The 25171-nt window shown below is 41.2% G+C and overlaps 1 protein-coding gene across 1 annotated transcript in view; it reads left to right on the top strand.

Annotated features, from left to right (window-relative positions):
- Col22a1 (collagen type XXII alpha 1 chain) overlaps window positions 1–25171 on the top strand; it is a 245476-nt gene that overhangs the window by 69534 nt on the left and 150771 nt on the right. The window contains exons 16-22 of the mRNA XM_051178562.1: window positions 2168–2221; window positions 3411–3455; window positions 8294–8338; window positions 8737–8766; window positions 9013–9066; window positions 12871–12924; window positions 23028–23081. Coding sequence (XP_051034519.1) covers window positions 2168–2221; window positions 3411–3455; window positions 8294–8338; window positions 8737–8766; window positions 9013–9066; window positions 12871–12924; window positions 23028–23081 — 336 coding nt within the window. The remainder of the gene's footprint in view (window positions 1–2167; window positions 2222–3410; window positions 3456–8293; window positions 8339–8736; window positions 8767–9012; window positions 9067–12870; window positions 12925–23027; window positions 23082–25171) is intronic.

Genomic DNA, 25171 nt, shown 5'->3' with positions numbered 1-25171 from the left:
GCTCATCTTCCTCTGTCTCTTTTCCCCTATAACCCTCTCCTAAGCTTTCTTACCCTTGTCCTTTTCTTGCTGCTTGCTGCCTCTGTATCTCCCCCATTTCTTTCTTGTCTTTGACTTGCTCTCTGCCTCACTGCCTGTCTATCGTATCTCACATCTGTCAGTCACCTCCCTGCTTCCCTCATCTGTGCTCTCACGAATTCCTGCTCCTCTGTCTGCATTCCTGCTTTCTGCCTGGTGCATCTGGTGTTGAAACATGATGCAGACTACTGAGCTGACCAGGTGCAGGTGTCCAGCCATGTCTGCCTCTTTTTTTTTTTAAATCTGTTCCTGTTTTAACTACATCTATAAGGATGCTCCAGAATTATTTCCACCTCCACATACTCAGCTTGATCAAACAGCTTCTTAACTCTGAGCCTTGGTTTTCTCATTTGTCTGTGCTCAAGCTGGCCAATATCACAAGAGGTAGGAAGGAGGTAATGTGCAGTAACAGGTGTGGAACCCCTGGACAGAGAGAAAATATGCAGAAATCACTTCTCCCCATGGCATGAGCCTCCTGTGCTGAGGGGACTTTCTAACAGAGTTACCACATAGTACTTTAACATAGAAATCAATTGTTCAAGACATACTAAATAGTTTCTAGAAGACAGAAAGCACCTGTGCTGGTTATATTTGCATGGGTACAGGTGAAAGAAAATTACAAGTTGCATGCTAACAGAGTTAGCTTCTAGTGCAGCCCCAAAGTTCAAGTCTGTAGGTTCTAGGAGGAGGGCTCTGGGATAGCTTTGCACAATTAACTGGGATATAGCACTTGGAAAGCTCTCTTGGGCAATTCTGCCATGTCTCTTACTTCATATGGGCAAGAAAAGCATCAGTGCTTACCCTACCCCTGCCCCCAGAGAGGAGCATTCCCCAGTTAGTCAGCAATCCTCAAGGGAATAGGAGCAGGGCAGCCTTCTCCTAGAGGAAGCCCCACCTGCCCTACATTCACAAAGGCAAGATGTAACTAACAGAGTTGAGCTCTTCAGATACACATTGGTGACAGACATGGGTCTTCTCTTACATGGCCAAAACTAGCTTCTGGAAGGAGGCACACATGTTAAAGAGACAAAACAACAAAATGAAACAAAAAGACGAAAGAAACAAAATAATTTGGAAAATAAACCACAGGGAAGCAAAAAAAGACCAGAATAATTTTCACGTGTTTCTGAAACTCGGTTAATGTTACCTAGAGTTATATTATGAGGTTCTAGGCTGGGCCTGGGGGACATAGTTGTGTAGAGGATGGGTGGGCCTTATGGCTTCCTGTAGATAGGATAATAAATGCAAGTTGAATTAGGGGAGATGAGGCAGAGGGCAATGAGTACACCCTGGATCGCAATAAGGCATCTTATTAGCCAAAGAGGTCAAGGAAGTGAATTGAACCTGAGCCATGAAAAAGAAGGAGGCCATGGCAGCTGAGGTACCCCAAGAGTATTCTAATATTAGCATGAATGACCCTGGCGGAATGTTAGCCTTTTCCCTCACCTGAGCTATTGCAGCCCTTCTGGGTGATGCCTCTAGCTCAGGACACTTGATGTCAACTCACTCATATGGAATACACTGATTTCTGCTAAAGCAAGCTAGCAGTGGCAGAGAGAAGGCTGGCACATCTTTCTGATTCATCAGTGTCTTGAGAGAGGCATTGTTATTCCCAGAAAGTACAGAGAAGATGCTTGCCTAAGGTACTATATCAAATAGGAGATTCAAACCAACTACACATAGTATTCAAGTTTTAGGGCCATTCCAAGGGCAGGCACATTGGTGAATGCTAATATTTGCTGCATGAGTGTGTCTGACATTTTACTATGTAACACTACATATCTATTTCTTCTACTCACCTGAAGGTACATGTGATGAAGAGATTATGCTACCCCTGGGTCACACAGGGAAACAAACAGAACTATAGTTTCTTTAATGTTTCATTTCTGCTCTGTGACCCCAATAACTTATAATCTGCAGCTGTTCTGTGTAATGTACTTAGCTCTCCTATATGTGGAAAAGAGCCTGATGGAGAGGGGGATTGGGCATGCTTGACACTCAGGGCCTAGATTGTCATTCCTTTCTGTGACAGTGACCATCAAGTGTCTAGTCATTCACTCTTCATTTCTTTATTTTCCTTCTTTGCTAGGGTCAGCATGGCCTGGATGGATTCCCTGGAAAGCCTGGAGAGAGAGGAGAGCAGGTAGGTGGGTACTTGGGCTGGTGGGCCATGTTCTTTGGAACAGGAATGTGTGTGCCTTGGCGCCAACCTCAACTTTTTTCCTGGTTATTGGAGGCAACAGTAGTGCAAGGCCCACATCTCAACTGTCTTGATTCTGTAAGCCCCAACACTACAGGAATTCCAGAAAACACACTGGTTGGTATCCGTTACTCCTTGGGAAACAGGATGCATTGTCATAGTGTAAAGCCCATGGGTGATGCACATGCTCAGAGGAATGAGCATACAGGGGTAGTACCTGCAACACATCTCTAAAAGAACAATTAAAAGTGGCCCAAATGCTCATCAAGACGAATGAGTTGAGGGCAGCAGGATATACTGGTGCAGATGAAGGAGATGGGGCTGTAAAATCCACTGTAAACATAGCAATTGTTCATGAGAAAGTGCATCTATTGCTTAGGCTCTAGAAGGATAAGTTGGAAACTGATGGCTTAGTTGGACTTCCACTTAGAGGAGAAGGAAGTGAGAGTTCTGGGCACAGATGGCCTCATTCCCATGGTTTATAATAAATTTCCCCTTGCAGTCCACTCTTGGTGGGTGGCCATGGCTTGTGAGCTCAGAGGGCAGCTCCTGAGCTCTCCTCCCTTCTACTGTAGCAGTTATGCATGCTCACTCTTTCCTTCTGGCTCCTGTCAGAAGAACAGTACCACTGTGCCTAACATCTCATATGCTACCTCTCTAGGCCTTGCTTTCCCATGGCAGTTTCTGAATCCTGGTCCTAGTCTAGGCAGACTCTTGTCCTTTCCCAATTTAAAAACCACCCAGACCCAAGGCCTCTAAGCATTTCCAAAGGGCTCAATCAGATTCTGCTCTCTGCCCTCTGGCCCAAGGCTGATCTGCTTTTGCCTTTTGTGAGGCCCTCTCTCTGGCACTCTCATTGTTAGGCAAAAGGTGGACTTGTGCTATTTTCTCAGACTGTGGTGTCATTCCAGCATGATTTCAAAAATGGCAACACATCAATGTGGGATTCAGATCCAGAAGAAGAACTTTTAGCTAGGAAGGAAGCTGGGAAGCCTGGAGTCCTGGAACCTGGACTCCTAAGGATTACCAAGCCTCTGTTCAAGCTGCACTTTCCTGAATCCTCTCCTTCACCACTCATCTCTGTGCATCCCTGGGGCCTGCCAATAATCTACCTTTGCCTTCTTTCCTCCAGGGAAGACCTGGACCTCCTGGTGTGGCAGGACCCCAAGGAGAGAAGGTAAACAAGCCAGAACCTGAGGCAGGGGCACACTTGAACTCTGGGAAGAAAGTGAAAACAGAGGATGCTCACTGGGCATCAGGAACTCCCAAGTCAGTTCTGCCTATTGCATTTGAATTGTTTTCCTGTCTTATGAATAAGTACTCATTAAAAACAAGCCCCAAACAAAAACAACATAATAGCTAGATATATTAAAATCTTTTGCTACTTAAAATGCTGCTTGAACTCAGGGTTGTTATGAATAAGTTAAAAAAAATAATAATCTTAAAAACTCCTTTGTAGTTCATATTCTTCCTTCATTTCTGTCTTCTTAAGGATCTTACAATTGTTTTGTGTCATCTTCGGAAATGGCCTTCTAATAATCATGCTAGCAGCTATGTCCCTTCCCACTGGTCCTCTGTGTTAAAGAACCTTCAGCAAAGCTTAGCTTAATAAATGTGATACTTAGAATTTTGCATCTCAGCCCAAAGAACTGCATGTAGGGCTCTTTCTTGGATGAGAATTGGCAAGAAGATGAGTACAAAAGAGTTACTTGCTAAGCATTCCAGTCAGAGAGCAAAGGTATGGGTGTGGAAGGAAGGATAGTAGAGGAATTTAAAATAAGTGAAACAGGCCCAGACACAGGTGGGTGGCAAGGCTGGGGGTGTGTGGACACTGTGGGATCAGAACAACCTTGTATTTCTTCTGCTTTTCAGAGTGACTCTAGCAGGCAGGAGGCAGATAGTGGCCATCTTAGGACAGTCTAGTTCCCTGCAAACACTTAAAGTACAAGAAGGGGTTTCTTTGGATAATTGAATCCAAATGGGGTGTGTAGTGTGCATTTTAAATCAAACGATATGTCAATCAACAGAGAGCAGGCACCTGTGACATCTAGCTGAGTTATTTTTTTTCCCCTGCTGTCTGATTTTACAGCTGAGATTAGCATTGCTGTATTAGGGTTTCATTACTCATGCAAGGACACAAAATCTGAAATTAATCCACTATTGCTGAGTCAGAAAGAGCCTCTCTTAAATTTTTCCTGTAGCAATCAGAGCCCACTGAAGAAAATGCTGTAACCAAGATGACCTGCTTGCCTCTGTTCTTTTGTGTGTAGAAACATTTCCCAAGCTCTCTCATGATTTATGTGGATATAGTTGCTGAACGTTGGATGCTATTTGATGATGGAGTTTATGTCCCACCAAGGCCCTACAGCCCTTCAACCCCCCAAAAAGCACACAATTTGGCCAATGGCTCAGCCTATGTTTTTGCTATCTCTCTCTTAATTATTAACCCATTTCTATTAAACTATGTATTGCCAAGAGGCTTTGGCTTACCTGTAATGATCTGGTATGTTACTCCTTTGGTGGCTATATGAAATCTCTCTCTCCACTGCTTCCCCATATTTTCTGTTCTCAGAATTCTCCTAGTCTAATAGCCCTGCCTATACTTCCTGCCTGGCTAATAGCCAATCAACATTTTTCATCAACCATTAAAAGAAACACATATTCACAGAATACAGAAGGGCAACCCCCATCACACACATGTACATGCAAAACAGATCTCAGTGTGCAGTTGGTGATTTTAGAAGGGTACTTGGTGATGCACACAAAAAATGCTGATTTTTTCCATGTTTTAGGAAGGGATAGAATACAGTGGAATGGGGAAGACAAGAAGCATCTGTGTTGGTTTTGAGCTCAAGAGGAAGTCCTGAAGGGAGAACAGAGAGGGGATGTCCCACCTATCTTCAGCCCCAAATAAGCACACAGAGATATATATTAATGTATACACTGTTGGCCTATAGATAAGATTTCTTACTGGCTAGCTCTGTCTTAATTATTGACCCATTTCTATTAATCTGTGTATTTCCAACATGACCTTGTCTTACGTCTCTGAATTAATTGGTGTTGCCAGGAGCAGTTGTGTCTCACTGTCATGAAAAACCCTAAACCAATTTAAATGCCATATTCTGTAGGTCTTTGAAAGATTTGAAGAATGTCTATCCATCTCAAATATATCTCTGTATATCTAGAAAATCTAAATAACCTAAGTTTTTACTATTATAGGTGACTATAATCTGTATTTAATTATACATTACATTCAAAAAGAGCTGTATAAACACAATACCTAAACAAGAGTAGAAATATACATATTTGCCTTGAATTTGTATCAATAAATCATAATCCATACCAATACAAAGTATTCATTTTTATAATATATTACCCCTTTTTTTGTTTAGAAAGAGATTGACTGTGATCATTAACCATTTATAATCAACCCCATTTAAATAAAAACAAACATGCATAAACAATGTTTGGGAATTTGGGGTCTATTATGTCTAAACTGCTTTCTGCTTTTAGGGGGCTCTGTAAATACCATAGGGTTCTTTAGAAAACCCAGAGATCTGGCCAAATGCTGGCTAGAGTAGTTTAAGGCTGCACTGTCTCAGCTGTTTTGGATATTGGATCACTGCTTCAGGGGGTCTTGTTCTAGCAAACCATATATATTAGTCTGGAAGGAGTCCACAGCTTTTCATATTTCTGTGGAAGCAAAAACAGAACCTCTTTTCCAAAGTAACCTGTCCTTAGACTTAAATGTTGAAGTCAAAGCATTTTTCAGAACATATTGGTTGGGTTAATCCAGCAGCATTTGTAATCAAATGTCTGTTAGCAACTGTTGCTCCTTCCTCAGGAATCAAACAATTCAAAGACAACACAATAACATATAGTCCAGACTCTCTGTATACTTTCCATCGTTATGTGACTTTAAAAAAATATATTATTATTCTATTCCTTTTACATTCTTTCTTCTTTTCTTACTTCCTTTCTTTTTTTCTTTTTCATTTTTTTTTTTTTTTTTTGACAGACTTTCTTTGTGTACTTTCCCTGTCCTGGAATTCACTGTGTACACCAGGATGACCTTTAAATCACAGAGTTCTGCTTACTTATGCCTTCAAGTGCTGGGATTAAAGACATGTGACACCACACCCAGCTGCTCTATTTCCTTTTTTAAACACTTTATCCTTTTCCTTCTTTCTCCCAAGCCTATATATATATTTAAACACATTGTAAACCCTTTAAGTTTTTTTTTTCATCTGAATCTGTCTTTACTGAAGATCTCTATATTTTTCTGGCCATGAGTCTTTTAGCTCCTAAACAACATTGATAAAAATTAAAGTGGTGACTGTTTTAGATGCTAGCTTCCCAACATGGTGTGGTTCAGGGTAAGTTTACTGCCAGCACTGGGAACTGTGCTCACCACCTCAACTCTTAAATGTATTTTGTCTGTATGGATAAAAGCTAAATCTGCCATGCCATGCAGCATGCTCTTTGGCTTGGAGATATGGTCACTGCTTTTGCCAGCTGCATGTACATACCATTTAATTGTTTGGTAGCAGGGATTCTTAAAAGAGCCTTGTGGTTTTTTTTCCATTAACAGTGAGTCAAGAAAACTTTCTTAAAGGAGCTATAAACCTCTGCTTGTCTTTAACAAAAAGAGCCCACAAAGTGTTGCTACCAAGAAGCAGTGTTTGACTTTGTTCTTTTGTTTTGAGAAACCTTTTTAAGCTTTTGTCAGGTTTTATGTGGAAATTCTAGAAACCCATGTTGGAGGTGCCATTTTGTTGCTGGAGTTTCTTGTCCAACCTGTTTCCACAACTACCTTGCCCCAAATAAACACACAGATGCTGTATTAATTGTAAACTATTGTAAGCCAATGTCTTAGGCTTCTTACTGACTAATTCTTTCTTAATTATAAACCCATAACTATTAATCTATGTATTTCCATGTGGTCTTGGCTTACCAGAGACTGCCCAGACTTGTTACTCCTTTAGTGGCTACATAATGTCTCCTTGAGTTCTCTCTTCCTCTCTCTCCCCACCATCCTCTTTGTCTCCTAGCCCTGCCTTACCTTCTTGCTTCTATTGACCAAATAGGTTTTATTCATCAACCAGTGAGATAAACACATATACAGAAGGATATCCCCCATCATTTCTCACTGTAACATACCCCTAAATGTGGTAGACAATAGCAAGCATGTCATGAGTCACTAGTCATTCCTACTTACTCTTGAGATTTAGTAGGCACTCGTCTTTGTTTAGTGCCTCATTTACTCATATGCATTGGACTGCTTGAGCAAGGCTGTAGGTAAGATAAATGTGTTTCTGATAGGGGTATTAGCTAAATGCACTGTCCTTGCTTTAGGTATGTGATATGGAAGTCATGGAATCAAGAGCTTTGTATTGCCACAGTTAACAGACGTCTCATGTAGAACTATGGTATCAGTCATGTCCTGGGTAATGTGATAGAACCAGAGCCCAGTGATACATACATGAACAAGGGGAAGACATGAAACATGACTGTGTATAATGACAATGAAGATAAATGGAACTTCACAGCACTTTCTTAGTATGCTTTTGGTAGATGTTCAATAACTGCTGACCATGTGCTAAATCATGAACTTTGGCCACTACAAAGGTAGAAATACTTTTTTTTTCCCTTTATCTAACACAGCCTTTTATGTCTGCTATCCTCAGAATGGTGATCCAATGGTGTTTCTTAAACCGTATGTAGAAGTGACAAATCTCACACAATAACCAGTGAGGCACTGGTCTGAATGGATACAAAGAGAAAATAAACAGACCTATGCCCTCCAGGAGCCTCTGAGCTTGAGAGTGAGATGAGAATCAAATGTAGAAGCTTCTAGAATACTCTGAGGTAGAGGGAAGTTCAGGCATGAAGGTGATTTCTGTGATGGCACATGGAGAAAATCCTTTTGGTATTTGAGATGAGCAAGTGCCTGAGAAGGAACAAAGGAAGAATGTGGCAGCAATAACTGTTGAACTACTTTCTGTTCCTCTGCAGGGAGATGTAGGGCCTGCAGGACCACCTGGTGTACCAGGCTCTGTGGTAAGTTACTGAGAGTGGGACCTGTGCACTCAGTAGCTCATGGAATTGGGTACTGGAAAAGTACTGACCTCTAAGCATAAAACAGAACGTATCTGATGAGAGAAATTGGATAGGGAATCTATAGGCAGTTAGTAGTTGCTGAGAGAGGAATGTAATCAGAAAATACTATATTTGTGCATTAAAAGACCATAATGAAAATATTATTATGTATGTTTAACGTGTGCTATTAATACCTTTAACAAAAATGGCATTCAACACCAAGCATTGAATCAGATTTGAGAAGAATCATAAGCCACTACATCATGGCATGCAAAGTAGATAGCTGGGATGCAACTGAGAGTGTCTGATTATTGTTGAGGAAATGATGACACTTTTGCTAATTCCTGTTTTTCTCTCAGGTGCAGAGAGAGGGCCTTAAGGGAGAGCAGGTATGGAAAATGGGTGTTTCTATGCGGGGATGTCACAGAAGAAAGGCCAGAAGTTGGGGCTCAGGAATTATTTCAGGGATATGTACAGTTGATTTCCAGCTTGGAATTAAACGCCTGTATCCATGCCTTTTGTGCCTTATGGGAACTTGGAAAAGAAGTTCTTATGAATGAAGGCTATGGGTGGTTGCATTCCTAGTCATGTAGAGAGGGGAGTTGTGATTAGTGCCTGTTTGCTTGTCTTTTCAGGGAGCCCCTGGACCAAGAGGTCACCAAGGCCTACCTGGGCCTCCAGGAGCACCGGTAAGTCATTTATCCCCTGTGATGGATGTGCCTAACACCTGAAAGTCTGAAAATGTATATCCTTTCCTGTTTTTGAACATGGAATTTATTTCAAAAGCTTTGCTATCACTCAGGATAGGTGCTGAAGCTATTACCATCCTCCATGGGACAGTGAACTGTGGAACAAGTAGAGGTAGCATATAGTCTGCATTCAGAGTCCCTTGTCCTCAAACATGCCGTGGTCATAGACTTCTTTCTGATGTGTAAGTTTCTGTTTAGAGTGGACACTGAAAGGCCAGTTGAGCTACTTTATGCATATATCATTTTTCCCACCTCTCAGATTAGCCTTGATTGCTCAGAGGTTCAGTGCATAGATTTCTATCTCTGTTAGGAGCCTAATAACCATTTGAGGGTAGGACATTGAAGGGCCCCTATGATCATTTATTGTGAAAGTTCAGATTATTAGGATAATTAATAAAAATGCAGTGACGTCCATGAGGACATTTAAAGTAGTGAACTCTCTCTCTGTTCTAGGTAACATGATTGTGATTTCTTTACATCATTGTAGTTTTATTTTTGTTTTGTAAAATGAAGCAGCTGCATCTATAAGTTGATTTACATTGAGTTTTAGAGCCTGTTCTTCATTAGGACTTGGTGACAAAGGATGGTAAACCAGACAAAACTTGATAGTATTTGATTACATTGCAATTAGAACAATTTAATATCAAAATTTGAGGGTCAATAGAGCTATCTTCTGCTTTACCATTCCAAGGCTCATATCCTCACAGCTGTCTATCTAGCATAACTGTAATCTTGGAGAGATTTAGGTTCTGTGTGCATGTAAATATATACTCTAGACCCACTATTGTAAAATAATGAATGCCTCTACCATAGTTGCATATCTTCAGTGGTGAAGGAATTGCCGTGGTAGTGGTTGACTGCCTTGAAAAACTATGATGACACAAACAATCAAACTGAATGTCTATCTATCTAGTCTAGGTTCTTTTCATCAAGGAGTGTGTCAAGGCCTTGGCTCTTTCCTCAGTTCTTCCACTAGGTGACTCTGTTGAGAGACAATTCTGTTGAGAGAATTGAAAGATGTTATTCATGCTGTACATGCATGTCGTTATAGAGTAGGACTTCATACAACAAAATGGATTGATAATGAAATTTCATTAGTCAGAGCTCAGGAAGCACCAGGTGAAGGCTTATTTAAAAGGAATAGAATTCTAGAACTAAACTTTAAAAATTCTTTGTCTTAAATTTTTTCATACAGTGTATTTTTTGAATGACATTTCTTTACTTGTGTATTTTACCATAATCCTTCATTTTTATTACTTTTCTTTGCATACAGTATATTCTGATCATGTCATTTCACCTCGTGTAATTTCTCCCAGAAATCTTCCCTACTCACTTAACTTCTCTTTCAATAACAAAAATTGAAAAAAAGACACACCAACTAAAAATAAAATCAACAAGACAAAAATAATACCAAAACAAAAAGTACTTGAGCATGCACACACACACACACACACACACACACACACACACACACCCCTCCTACAAACCATGAAGTGTCTTTTGTGTTAGCCAACTAATCCTGGGCTTGGGGCCCACCCTTCCTTATGGTTGATGTACCAAATGACATTAGCTTGGAAAAAACTTTTCCAACAAGGTTTCTATTGCAAATAAACTCTTGGTTAGAGGTGTAACTTTGTGTCCATTTCCTTTCTCAATGCTGGGATTTTATCTAGTTTGAATCTGTGAAGATCTTCTGCATACTGTCACAGTTCTGTGAGTTTATAAGTGCATCAGTCCTATTGTGTCTGGAAGTCACTGTTTCCCTGGAGTCATTTACAACCTCTAGCTCTTAGAGTCTTTCTGTCCCCTCTTCTATATAGATCTCTGAGTCTTGGGTGGAAGGGATTTGATGAAGATATCCCATTTAGGACTGAGTGCTCCAGAAGTCTTTCACTCTCTGTATTGTCCAGTTGTGGGTTTCTGTGTTAATTCCCATCTATTTCAGTAAGCTTCTCTGATGAAGGTTGAGTAATGCTGTAATCATTGGTTATAGGAATATGCCACAAGGAGTCACTTTATTGCTATACTAAGGCTAAACTTCTTAAGACTAGGACTGATATTTTTCCTATATTAAAATGCATGAGGCTTATCAAGTGATGGGATCTTAATGAATAATGGAGAGATGCTCTAGCCAATGGACACTCAAGAGAGTATTAGAGTGGGACTTAACTAGAGTAGATAAAAAGCAGGTGACCTTGAAAGACTCTCACAATTAGAAGCCCAAGGCCTTGACCACACAGCTTATTTTGTACTTCCAAAATGTAAACTTGTATCTTTGCTAACAGTACCTGATTACTCTAATGCTCATTTGATTCATCTCTAATTTGAAAGTTATCATTGTCACCATCCCTTACATAATTATGATGTAAAGGTTAAATGGGCTGATACACAAAGTAGTGCTCTTGGAGATTTCCTAAGGATGGATCTCAATCTGCATCTCTACTTTCGTTTTGAATCCCCAACAGCACCTACCTCAGAGTCATCCACAGAGCAACTGCTTTTTAAACATTCACTGCATTGAACAAAACTGGAAAGGAGGCTCTGATAATCTTACCAGTACATGGCCAACCCACCAAAGTGCCTGCTCAATAACAGGCATTTTCTATGCTTAAAGCAGAGTAACTCCTGTGGGGGGAGTCTCCTCCCTTAGTGTTCCCTGAGCTCAGCACATTTCTCATTATGAAGAAAAAGAACTCACACATGCTATCCCTACCATGCCACAGATACACTTGCTCTCCCACTTAGTGTTATAGACAGAAAAGATATTGGCTCCAAATATAGTCTGTTTACCAAAGAGTTCAGCAACATTTTACTGTAGGGACTGTGCCTACAGGACACTGGTTATTTAAGATAATGAAAGAAGGTTCTAGACAAATTTCACCAAAACATGGTAATGAAGCCAGACCTTGAGATGAAGGTCTCATCTGTCCATGAAGCTTTTCCACTTGTTCTTTACAAATACAGTGATGCATGAGACTAAGTGTCCACTCTTTATGTGACCCTCTCAAATGCTGCGAAGACAAATGCATCATCTCCATTTTAAAGAAGACATGGTCAGGATTTAGCAATGTCTGTTGACCCCATGCCATAGGGCACACAGCATTTACAGCCATCAACTTTCTTTCTGTAGTTGACATGTACCTTTCCCAGATAAATTTGTTTGGGGCAGCTTTATGGTTTTAAAGATCTATTTATTTTTACTTCATGTATATTAGTGTTTAGTCTGAATGTATGTAAAATGCAGCATGTGTGTGTCTGGTTCTCATTGAGTTCAGAAAAAGGAGTTGGATGTAATTTGAATGTGTGCTATGAATGGTTGTGAGCCACCATGTTGGTTATGGGAACAGAACTTTGGGCCTTTTGAAAAGCAACAAGTTCTCTTAACAGTGGAGCCATCTCTCCAGGTTTTGTTTATACTAACTTTCATACTTGGCTTATTGTTTCCCAAGAGTCAGAAATCCCCAAGATGATTTTTTTCTGAAGCAGTAAGATGAAAAGAATGGACATTTGGGCTTCAGATTATTCTTCTCTGTGTGTGCAGAGAAGAGACTGTGTCTTCTTGGTTTAAAAAGCCCCAATCCATCTGTATGTTTTAGAGTAGATTGAAAGTCATAGACTGCTACTTCTCATCTGATGCCATAATTTCCCATTTGGATGCAGTGACAATGAGAGTGAGAGGGTAGGCCACCATGGAAGCCTACAGTTAATATTTCTCCCTCCTTTTTCCTTTTTCTCCCCTTGAAGGGTTTGATTGGTCCAGAAGGCAGAGATGGACCCCCTGGGCCTCAAGGTCTTCGAGTAAGTAAACCATGCCTCTGTCTTATGTCCTCATCACCCACACTTGCTTTACCTGCATGACCTCTATTGGCTGACATTCAACAGAGGATTCAAGACCAGCCTCTGCCCTAGGAGCTTGCACTGAATATTGAAAACTGAGATATGGGACTCAGTTCATTATTCTGGTTTAGAATCCACTTTGTTCTATGCCTTGATCTGGGCTTTGGAGACATGGAGAATAGCCTGTGACTTGCTATGAGTCTAGTACATAGGGACATACCCCCTTGTGAAATTAGGATCCCTACCAAAAAGAAGCCAAATAGGAGGCAGTACTCAGAGGTAAGCAACTGACCCAGGCTAGCAGTGGCCTAAGCTTCTCATGGGAGATGATATAGGAGTTCAATTTTGACAAGTCTAAGAGAAAATTGAGACAAAGGTAGAAATCTGCCACTATGCTACAACTTTAATTTAAATATCTGCATTATTATTGAATAGTTTATCTCATTGTAGTCTATTTGATGTAATTATCTTTAACTTAGTAACTGCCTTTATCTTTGCAATTTTTCATACCTAGCATAGTGTCACAGGCTTTGGTAGGATTGCAGAAGCATACACAAGCCAGATACTCTGTTATATGGCTTATAAAATAAAACTGGACCAGGACTCAGGCTCAGCTCTGTGTTCCCAGTTCCTGACAGAGTACCTATGTACCCACTGTAATCTACCTCTTAAACTTGTGCTCACTTTTCTAGTCCCACATAGAGTTCCCCAAAGGGTAATTAAATTCATAAGTGAGACAGGCAGCTCCTGGCACAGTGAGTTTCTCTACTCTACAGTTTTCTTAATCCAGAGACAATGGATCTACTGACCCATGGGTAGAGATCCTGGTGTCTGATGAGGCAGCCCCTAATCTACATAATGTCCCAATAAGCCTGAAGATTACATAGCTTCTTTGGAGGATGGTTTTACATACATGCTATGGATTGACTGAGGGAGTTAGGCTCACAACACTCCACATATTCCTTTCTGAAATCATGAATGACACTTGTTACTTAACAAATTGTATCTGTCTTTGCCCACTGGTGAGCTCTCAAGCAATTCTGTTGAATTTAACCATCTTGACCCTCCACAATTCTGAGAGAAGCTCATTGGGAAGGCCAGCAGCGATATGGAAAGATGTCCAAGGCACAATGGGTGGGAGAAAAGAAAGATACCCTCACATTCAGCATACTCAGTAGTAGTCCATATCAATTTCTCCTGTCAGCAAATTAAGCAGTTATCATATTGCATTCTCTCTGGTGTAGTAGAAGGATCCTAGGCCTTGACAGAAGTATATGGGTTTGACCTTAAGGCTCTGTGACTCTTGTATGCTAACTGGTCTTTGTAAACTTGTTGCTTTCTTAATATAGTACTGAAGCCTCATAATGGCTGAGTTGCTGTGAAAAAGAATACTCAGAATGGGAAGCAGAACCAGGGTTGGGCTTTTATTCTATGGACACATCCACACAAATCTTATGAGAAGACATCTTCATATGTTATATCATTAGTGTTTATGAGCACCTTGTTTCATTGACATCGAACTTCTCCAAGTGCCACTTTTCTTGATATAGTATTAGATGGTACACATCTTGGAAATAAGGCCCACACTTTATTGGCTGAGATTGCCTAATTGCCTAGAACCTAATGCTTGTGCTTCCAGAATCAGCTGTCACCATGCTATGAAGCTCTTTAGATTTGTGAACCACATCAACGGCAGATGAAACACAGGCTTGGCTTAGTTCATACTTAACACCACTTGAGGGACTTGAGAACTGAGCATATATATCAGTTTTTGAGATTTGGTGAAGAGAACAAGGAGACTCAAGGGACACACACACACACACACACACACACACACACACACACAAAGATGGAGAGGATAGGGGAGAATTGTGGGTGGAGTGGGATAAGATGCTAATATAGTTGTGTAGCAGACCTGACAATACTTCTGTAAATCAAGGTCATATTCTTGTAGAGGACAGTTGCTCAATGGCCCCCAGCAGATATTCCTATCCAGAACTATACATCCTTCAGAAAATCTTGCTTTACTTTTGCTCTTTCTTTTAGTGTGCCAAGTGATCACAAACCTTATTTTGAATTTATATGATACACAGATGTTCTGCTGTTTGCCACAGGATTTGCCAAAAAGACTTAGGGCTCTACAGGCTGATGCTCAAAGTCACTTAAGGCTCAGCTTTGTCAGGTCTCTAGGGAGATAGATAAAGACTATGAGCTATTCAAGGAGAGAGGAAGCTCATCTTAGACAAGGCTTCCAACTAATCCTTAAGGGAATGAGCAGGTGCTGTCTGGAGCAAATTTGCAGCTAAAAGAAAGCTGAAGATAGTCATGGGGTGTGGAAAGTGTCCTGCAGAGGAGACTACTATGACTTCTATGCATTGATCAAATCCAGCAGTGTCAATTACACTTCTTTAGTTTGGGCATGCATCAGTTATAATCCCACAGAGCCACAGCCAAGGCTTCTTGTTCCAGCCCTGCTGAAAATGTACTGGGGACTTTCTACCTTCCATTCCCCTTTCAACATTGTATCCTTGCTTTTTGTTTTCGCTTTTTTTTTTTTTTGTTTGTTTTTTGTTTGTTTTGTTTTCACAGGCAGAATTTGGACCCTGAAAGGCTATTGTAGAGCAAAGGGAAGCAATGAGGAAGACACTGCTGCAGGGTACATTGGGAGAACTGAGGGCTGTCTCTTGCCCTGCTGCCTCTAGTGAATTACAAGTGGTGATTAGAGGTATTCAGGGGCCTCTGCCCCTATGATAATCTGCGGCTCTTCACAATTTCCTGCTCTGTTACATCCTGTGAACATTGAGTTGAGTGCCTGCAACAACATGGAAAAGAGAAGCAGCTAATTGAGATGTTATAAGCTTGGAAGGAACTTCTATGCCATTAGTCCCTGGCTCAGTCAGGAAAACCAAAGACCAAAATGACTTACTCCCAAATCATATCTGTTTTTCTTGCTTGTGACCTGTCATTTCCTCCTTATCAGTTTTGACAGAAACTTCACCAAGAAGTACTCCTGAACACCAGGATGCACACACAGGCTTCATGAAGGAATAGAGCAGATAAAACCAGGCATAAACAGCTATGACTGCAAACACAGACTAAAACATCAGGTAGGGGAAGGAATCTGGACCAGTTACTTTAGAGATTAGTGGCAGGCAGACAGCATAATCTTTGGCAAAGTGAATGCATTTATTTTAGACAAAGCTGATGTTTTTCTTCAATGACATGGTGAAGTCAGAGAATTGGTGCCTAGGCTGCAGAGATGCCCAGCTCTTGTTACAGCACAGTAAATAAGGAATGCTTCCCCAGGGTGAAGAAAGCAATGATGTAATTTGCTTTAGCTTCCTTCTGTTTACCTGACCTAGAAGGTAAGGGAGTCAGGAATCACTGTCAGCTGGGATTGGGATATGAACAGGGATTTCTGAATCTGAAATGTTCCAGTGGAAGAGGCAGAGACAGGTTGAGGCCATTCTAGAACTTGCATGTTCCAGGTTTCCACAGAGCTTGTTGTTTCCAAAAGGTCTGTCATCCTTATTTTTCATTGCCAGACACTTGTCCCACTAGTCTGTGTCGATGCTGTGAAAAGGACTTTGTTGATCTTCTTCTTGTTGAGAACCTGTCTTCTTACCACTAGGACGTAAAACCACAAGAGAACTTCTTAGTTTTGCATCTGAAGTATTAGTATTTCACAGCTATAAAACTTAATTTGTGTAATTGTGAAATACTTTCCAATATAGAAATACTTTTCAATACATAGAATCGAGTGTGATGTACAGTAGTATATAATGACATTGGTAAGTGTCTTGGGTAATTTTTGTGCCAGAGGAAATAAATCAAATATGGAATCGTGTTTTTAGGCACACATATGACAGTATGGTGTAGAGAAGGTCAGGACCGTGGAATGTTACCTGGTCAACCAGGTACTAAATTTAGAAAGGGGTGTCCAGTCTAGGTGTAGAGAATGTGGTTGTCACCTAGGTCTTTGCTGCTGAATACTAAATGGTATAGGCTAATATTTTTTGTTTCTCTTGTCTTGACAAGACAAAAATATATCAAAATTTTAACTAAGTAAAAAATCTAGAATATTGAGTCATGAGGAAGGGGATCCTAGAAACTCACAGTGAGAACTCTGTACCCTCCCCAAGCTCCTCCTGATTTCTGTTCTCTGCCATTTTCTCAAGCTCACAGCACTCTTTTTGGTCTTTTTGATGATTTTTAAAACACCTTCTGGTTTCCTCTCTTCAGTTAATGAGAACTGAAAAGATGATCCTCTCAGATTTCATTCTCCCCTTTTAAAGACAAGTTTGCTCTCTATTGCTCATGTTCTTTCACACAGATCAGTGTAAAGAAGGCATACTCTTTAAATGGAGTGTATCTTTGCAATCATAGAGCCAATAGGAAGTGGAAACAAATAGTTGGCCAACCACTGCAGGGCAGGTCTGCAACTTTGCAATTTTTTTCTCTGAATGTGTGTATACTAGTTTATGTGTGTGGGGGCAAATATGTGTGTGTGGAGGCCAGAGGTCAATATCAGGCATTGTTTTCCCTCTGTCTATACTACTATTTGAGACAAGGTTTCATCAGTTGGGTTAGATAGACTGGAAGGTCCATGAATCTGACTGGTCCCCTTAGTGTTAGAGTTACAGATGCCCCAAACTTGAGCCTTCATGTTTATGGGCCAAATATGTTACCCACTGAGCTGCCTCCCTATCCTAGCTTTGTAGATTTTGTTTTCCTGTTTTTGTCATTTAGTTTTCTCTTGGTATACTGGGGTATGGTAGTTTATTCTTAATTTCTTCGGATGCAAGGTCCGAAGAAATATGTGAGAGTTCCCAGTGTCACCCAGACTGTAAGTGGGGAGATTAACTGGAAGCTGTTTTCCCAGCTGTGAGCACCTGGCAGAGATTCAGGGCCCTCACTAATTGGCCAGGCACATCCTGTGTGGCACCCCAGATGTGTACCACTCGAATCTGTTTCTTTTGGCACTGTGGTCTCATGATTGGTGAACATCATTAGACGCACCAGCTCTGATTTTGGTCAGATTTCAGAGAGAAACACGGGCAGACTCCTGTCAGTGGCAGTCTGGGTGGCATTTGTTCCACTCTCTGTTGTTAAAACTTCCTACTGGACCATATGGGAGCAGAGCGTTTAAACCACAGGCCACTGTTTGGTTTATTTCAGGGCTCAGAGCCAGGCTTTTGTCGGGACATTCTAAGTAGTCCCTGGAGACTAGGTTTTGGATACAAATAGTAGAAAATGATCCTTCTTGACATTTGGAGGCATGGGGAAGAGAGGCAGAGCAAAAGACCATGTGGCACACATTAGCTGACATGAACAGCCAAGCCTTCTGTGTGCTAATGGCCCTGCCTGTGACTGTGTTAACACATCCTGGCTAGGAAAGGTTTGCTGTTCAGAACTTATAGGCCTGTCTTCTCTCCATGGGCAGATAAACACTAGAAATAGTAGCTTCACTCACCATTTCAGCATTCAAAATCATTTGAAAGATCTGCCCTTATGATCAGTTATGAATATTCATCCAGGTATTGTGCAGGGGTGCAGTTTGAAAGAGAAGAAAATTAAAAATGCAGGAAGCAGACCTGCTGTTAGTTAGCAAAATAAGTCTCTATTACAGAAGAAGCTGCCAAACCTAGAAAATGCATAGCAGCTGTTTGCTGACTTCAGCTGAAGTTACACAGCTGCTTGGGGTTCTGTGTCCAGCCCTTGAGATTCATTTGTGCATGGTACTAGGGAATATATATCTCAAATGTGTTTTCCTCATTTTCGCCTATAATTATTATTATCATTTGCCTTCCTGGAAGAGGTGGCATTGCCTTAGAATACGATTTTGACAAGTTCTAATGGGGAGGAAGTATTGCAGAGGCAGAAGTGTGGTCATGATCTCAAAGGTCAGAAGTCCTAATGGGGAGTTAGAACTGTCATACACATATGGGAGTCTTAATGCTGGATGTTGTTGATAAACAGGATAGCATTTTCTGGGTGTGTGCTCTTCAGGCTAAACTGCTCCAGTGGGCCTTATATACTATGTAGAGCTTCTGACTGTTTTAGAGGTGGAATGCTTAGATTCAGCCTCTTTCTCCTGCAGCTGTGACTCCAGGAGTGAGAGGGCTCTGAGAGGTATCATGTGGCTCTGGGTGCTAGGATGTTGGAGGCATGTCCTCAGGGCACATAGCTAGCCAGAACATGGATATCCTGGTGTTCTCTGGATGATGCTCTGGCAAGGATGATAATGACTCTAATCTTCTCAGAAGAGAGGCAGCACCATGGTGCTAGTTTGAGGACAAATTTTCATGGCCTTCTCTAGTCTCTTGTCATATCTGAGGGTTCTCCCTCCACACTGAAAATCTAATGTTAATAATGTTTGCTTTACTTGGCAGACTTCTTTGTATTTCTCTTTTCTTGCCATAATCCACCTACATACCGTCATGCCTTGTATTAGTTTTATGATGCTGTGATAAAGCATGTTGACCAAAGACACTTATAGGAGAGTTTACTTAGGGTTACAGATCCAGAGCTTTGAAAGTCTATCATGGTGAGGAACCATGGCAGCAAAGAGCAGGCATGGCGGGGGAAGCAGGAAGGTCAGTGCTGCAAATCTTTGGCAGAGAAGAGGACAGGGATGGAGAGAGACTGTAAACATGAGAAGCATTCTTCTATACCTCTTACATCTCTTCAGACAGCACCACCAACTGGGCACTGAGTGTTCAAATATCTGAGCCTATGTGGGACATTTCCCATTCACAGTGTTGTATTTCACTTCCTGAACTCATGGCTGTTACATAGCTCATCATCATTTCATCTGAGGGCATGTCATCCTTCAAATAACATAAGATATGAGGAAGCAGAGATCCCACCATTTCTTGTCTGTGAAGGAATGCTCACACTCTTGCTTCCCTACCCTGAAAAGGCAGGCAGGCATCTGAGTTATTTTCAGTCAACAGTCAGGTTTTCACATCTTTCCTTCTTCTCCTTTACTCCCAGGACCCATTAGTGTTTCATTCCTGTCAACAGAGGGATGTGACCCTGTGTTGGCCCTGAATTCATCTTGTAAATAGCCAGCAACTTTCTGTGTAACAACCTGAGGAATGAGGAAGGGCTTTAGCCCAGGCAGAACATGTAAGATGTCTGTGTGCTATTCCCTGAGGTGCAGGAGCAGGTTATGAAATTGGCTGTCTTTATGATCAGCCTCTTAATGTAAGCTGTCACCAGAATAGGGTCAGTTGCATGGTGAAACCAGGTGCACCTAAGGTGTGGCTTGCTTCTGAAGGCATCTGTGACCACATTTTGAACATTACCTGACAAGTGTCCAGGAAGTCATTTTGAGATTGATCCCATGAACTCTGCTGTCCACGTGCTCTAGGGCCAGGGCTGGATCAAGGGACTTTGACCAGGCAATCACATTCTAAAAGACCATACATTACCACATAGACTCTTCCATTTTTCTAATATCATATACTTCTGACTCACACAGCTTTTCCCATTGCTAACATCTTCCTTGAGGGTAGCTTATTTTTCCAGCCCACAAGTGTGTACTGAGCACCCACCATATGACATTGAGGAGGAGTATTAAATAAAGCTAGAGCCATCACCCGCTTCCAAATGATGTGTGTCCCAGTTGAACAGAGAGCCAGTAAATAAACACAGACATTAATGGCATATTGGTTGTAAAACCCCCTGAGGGAGGTTCAGCAGAGTGAAGGGGCATAGCAGGCAAAGAGTGCTGTTTACATGAGGTTTCCAAGGAGACATTCAGGTGAGGGCCATTGAGCAGAGACCACATGGGTCTATGTAGCTATGTAGAGGCAGCACCCCAGCAGGAGATAGCAGTGAGAGAAAGGCCTTGGGTTTGTGGCAATTTGGCATGTTCAAGACAGAGGCAGGAAGCCATGTTTGGAGATGAGGGAGGGTAGAAAGAAGGGAGAAAAGGGTGCAGGAATGGGTTCATGAAGGGCAGGCTGGAGGGGGATGTTGAAATTTTGGTCTGAGATAAGAATCACTGTGGTGTTGGGGAAGAAGGCATGTAATGGTTCTTTTATAAATATAACCCTGGCTTCTTAGAAGGGAAAATGTGTGAAGGGAAGTATCTATTTAGGGGTACTGCTTTAGTCCATGGGTGTGCTGATGCTTGGCTGGCATGGAGTATGCCGAGCATGCAGGTGTGGCTTGCCCAAGCTTATTCTGCTGCCAAGTCCCACTTGATCACTTGTGTGCTCCAGAGCCTACATAGTAAACCAGATGGGAATGTTTTCAGGCCTGGACTCGTCTTGGTACAGTACCCTTTGGGCCTCTGTGCTGACTTCCTTTGCCTCCTCCACATTCATGTACTTCAATTTCACACAGTATGTGAGGACATCCCATTCTCATGTGCTTTCTGAGAATGCATCTCTTCTTTCTTTGTCCTCTGTTTGTTACTAAAGAAGGCTTCTTCTCCTTCCAATTACCTCAGCATCCCACCCCAGGGGAGTCTGCCTGAGTCCTAAGAGCTCATGTGATATGGGAGAAAGAAGAAGGAAGAAGGAACTGATAGAAGAAAGGATGACAGGAAGTATGGAAAAGAGGGAGGGGAAATAGGAAAAAGGAAAGGGAATGGAAGAGGGATTAAGGGACAGAAAAGGACAAGAAACAATGAGAAAATACTGGGCCTGAGTCCAGGGAGAGACAAAGACTGGTATGTGTACAAGATGGGCTTCAGAATCACTGGGGACAAACAGGAGTTGCTAGGGAGCCAGGACAGAGAGAGAGAACCAGAGTCATTGAATCAGAGATAACATTCTGTAGTCCTTTTCACCTACTCAGACATGCGCAGTGACATTTTAGAGAGCTGTCTTAAGGCTTGACCATGGAGAATCGGACGGAACCCAGCCCTTTGCCTTCCCAGCTGTATAACAAGCAGGCTTTGTGTTCCAGACTTTGTAGGCGGAACCTCTGAATATCTGTAGAGGGTCTTGATGAACAGGTAATATTGGAACACACAGGTAGGAAAACTAGACAGTTTCCTGCAAAACCATTGTAGTGAGATAGTCCTTCTGTGGCACTGACCACTGACCATGGCTCCACCCCACAATGGGCGTGGTCAGTGCCACAGAAGGACTATCTCACTACAAACCTTTCTTGAGAAATGTGGGCTTTTTCCTTTCTAACTAGTCCCTTTATTTAATCCGGCAACATCTCAGGAACAGGGGAGTGATGCAAAAGAGACCATTTCTGTCACTCAGACCATTAAACTTGGAATACACTTCCCAGCTGGTTTGATGATGGACTCTGGGGTGTAAGGAGTGTGGTTGCCCCCATGATCTCATCAAAGATGCAGTTCATCCACTGCACAGATTCTCATCACAGAGGGCTGCAAACAGACTCGGTGGCCTGCTTATAGGGGAATGTCTGTATGAGTAGAGAGGTATAAACTATGTGTACAAGGTGAGGGTAGAGGCACTCAGCATATCTTCCTTCTATAGGCTGTAGCTCAGGTAAGTTACCATTAGAAAGCAAGGCTCATGAAGACAGTAGGTACCATGCAGTAGTTCTGAAAAATGGAAGGTGGGGAGAGGAGGAAGAGAGAAGAGAGGAGCAGAGAGATTCATACTTGTTTGGACAATTTCTTTGGAGAAAAGGACTCAGAGACTGTGAAGTCAGAGAGTTGAGTGGACAGGAAGCTAAAGAGGATCTGGGAGGATTTCGGGGAGGGGAGAATGTTATAAGAATATATCTTCTAAAAATATTTTTAAACATATATATATATATATATATATATATATATATATATCAACAACAAACAATATTCACAAAAAATTACTCTTGTTTGTTCTGCCTTGGAAATTTGGGATTATGTGTTATGTTTAATGTGACTTACAGTGCTAGGAACCAGCTGACCTCCTGGACCCCTAAGCAAGTGCCCCTTTGTTGATCCCACACTGAACCTCTGTTGGGTGCTTCTGGGAATGCAAGCTGTTAAGCAGGAAGCTTGAGTCATTGAGACAGTCTTTTCTTGAGATACACTTGAGATAATAATGATGTTTCATTATTAACTCTGACTTCTCTTCTGTACTCAGGGGAAGAAAGGTGAAGTGGGTCCACCAGGAACCCCTGGAGGACTGGGGTCACAGGTAAGAACTGCCTTTAATTCTCCCATAGTAATGCTGTTTTCTCTGACTTAGTGACCTGGTAGCAGCTCTTAGCTTGCAGCTACAGTCTTGGTAGTTACCATGAGAGAATTTGAATGAATGTCCATCAATTACATCCATTTTCCTGAAAAAAGCAAACACATGAAAAACTTGAAAGAACACCAACAAAAATAAAATAAAATAACATAAAAAGTAAGCTAGACTGCTCATCTAGGACCCTGATCACATGTGTATGTATGTGTGTGCACACATGGGGCACCCACATAACATGCAAGTAGAAGTAGAAGTAGAGCTACTTGGGAAAAGGAAAGGGACTAGAATGATTAGGGTAGGAGAAGGAAAGGGAAATGGTAAATATTCTCAAAGACATGATATAGTTGAACAGAAATTAAAACATGAAGCCTATTGCTCTGTACAGAGAATACCATTGCTTTGTACAGAGAATATACACTAATAAAAATGTTATAGAAGCAAGCACACAAATAGAAAGGTAAAAGGGCTGGTCACTTGTAACAAGTCTTTCTCTGTCCTACCAGCTCCCAAATAATGACATGCATACCTCTTATTAATTATGAAACCTCAGCCTATAGCTTAGACTTGTTACTGACTAGCTCTTATAATGTAGCTTGTGGTTGTTACCTCTTCTCCTAGACATCTTGCTTGTTCTGTGTCTCCTGGTGTCTCCAAATGCCTTGATTCTTCCTCTTCTTTCTGTCTCTACCCATAAGTCCCACCTGTGCCTCCTGCCTAGTTATTGGACACTCAGATATTTATTATACCAATCACAGCAAAAATCTTCATACAGTGTAAAAATATTTCACAATGTTCTCCCTTTTATTGACATAAAAAGTAAAGGTTTTAACTCTAGTACAGTAAAACTATATACAATAAGAACAATTAACAGACATTTTATTTGGCATATTCCGAAAAACTACTTCATTATCTAACCTGGTGAGTCTAAAGTTTTTTTGCTTGATTTACTTTCTTTTAAAACTATGGAAAACTATAACTATAACTATCTAATATCAGCACCATGAGAGATGTGAGAAAGATGTATTACCTGAATTAAAGGAAGTACAGAGCAAACAAATTCCAAAACTACAGAAATGACTAAAACAACTGAATTCCTGGACAATCACCCAAGGTTCCTCTGCAGTATTTGAGTATCCATTTTTCTACAGGCCTAGATTATCTGGCAGTCTTTTCTATGAAACAGGAATTTTGAAGGACTCTCTTACCCTGTCTTGACTTGTCAGTAATTGCTTCCTTTTGTGTCTTTGCTGGTCTCATTTGACCAGCATATTGTTAGCAGTAATAGCAAGGGTAGTTTCTTGCCCAGTGACTAACTTTAGCCACAAATAAAGCAAAATTTTTATGGAGATTTTTTTAATGTCCATTATCCTTTTCTGATAATTTTGAGTATTTTTGATAATATTTTGATAATTTTGAAGTAAATTAGTGCTTCCAGGAAAGTACTGTCTCATTGTCATAAAATGCCTTGTGTTGGAAAAACATCTTAAATGTCATATTTTGAAGTGTTTGATGTGTTTCAAGACCATCTGTCTATATAAAATATATGAGGTTTTGGCCCTGAAGACACACTTAACATGGCCACAAATTTGATTGATAGATGACTAACTACTAACCTGTATTTCTTAATTATCCTAAATAGTTTGTAATAATAGCTTTCAAGGACTAGAAATTTACATTACATTGTTTTTTGAACTTTTAAAATTATTATTTTTTCTTAATTTACATATCACTCCAAATTCCCGCTCCCTCCCTCCATCCCATGCCCCCTGACACCCCTCCCATTCCATTCCTCCTTACTCCACAGAAAGGGTGATGCCTTCCAGGGGAGATCAACAAAATCTGTCAAGTCATTTGGAGTAGAGACCAGGCCCTCTCTCCTGCCTCTAGGTTAAGGGAATGTCCCTCCATGGGGACTGTGCTCCCAAAGTCCTTTCATGCACCAGGGATTACATCCTAGATCCACTAGCAGAGATCGCTTAGACTGCCCAGGCCTTAAAACTGAGACCCATATTCAGGTGGTCTGAGTCAGTCCAATGTGG

This window comes from Phodopus roborovskii, unplaced genomic scaffold (assembly GCF_943737965.1).
Source record: "Phodopus roborovskii unplaced genomic scaffold, PHOROB, whole genome shotgun sequence".
In the NCBI taxonomy this organism is placed as follows: Eukaryota; Metazoa; Chordata; class Mammalia; order Rodentia; family Cricetidae; genus Phodopus; species Phodopus roborovskii.
The sequence above is the reverse complement of the archived record's forward strand: the minus strand, read 5'-3'. Positions and strand labels throughout refer to the sequence as shown.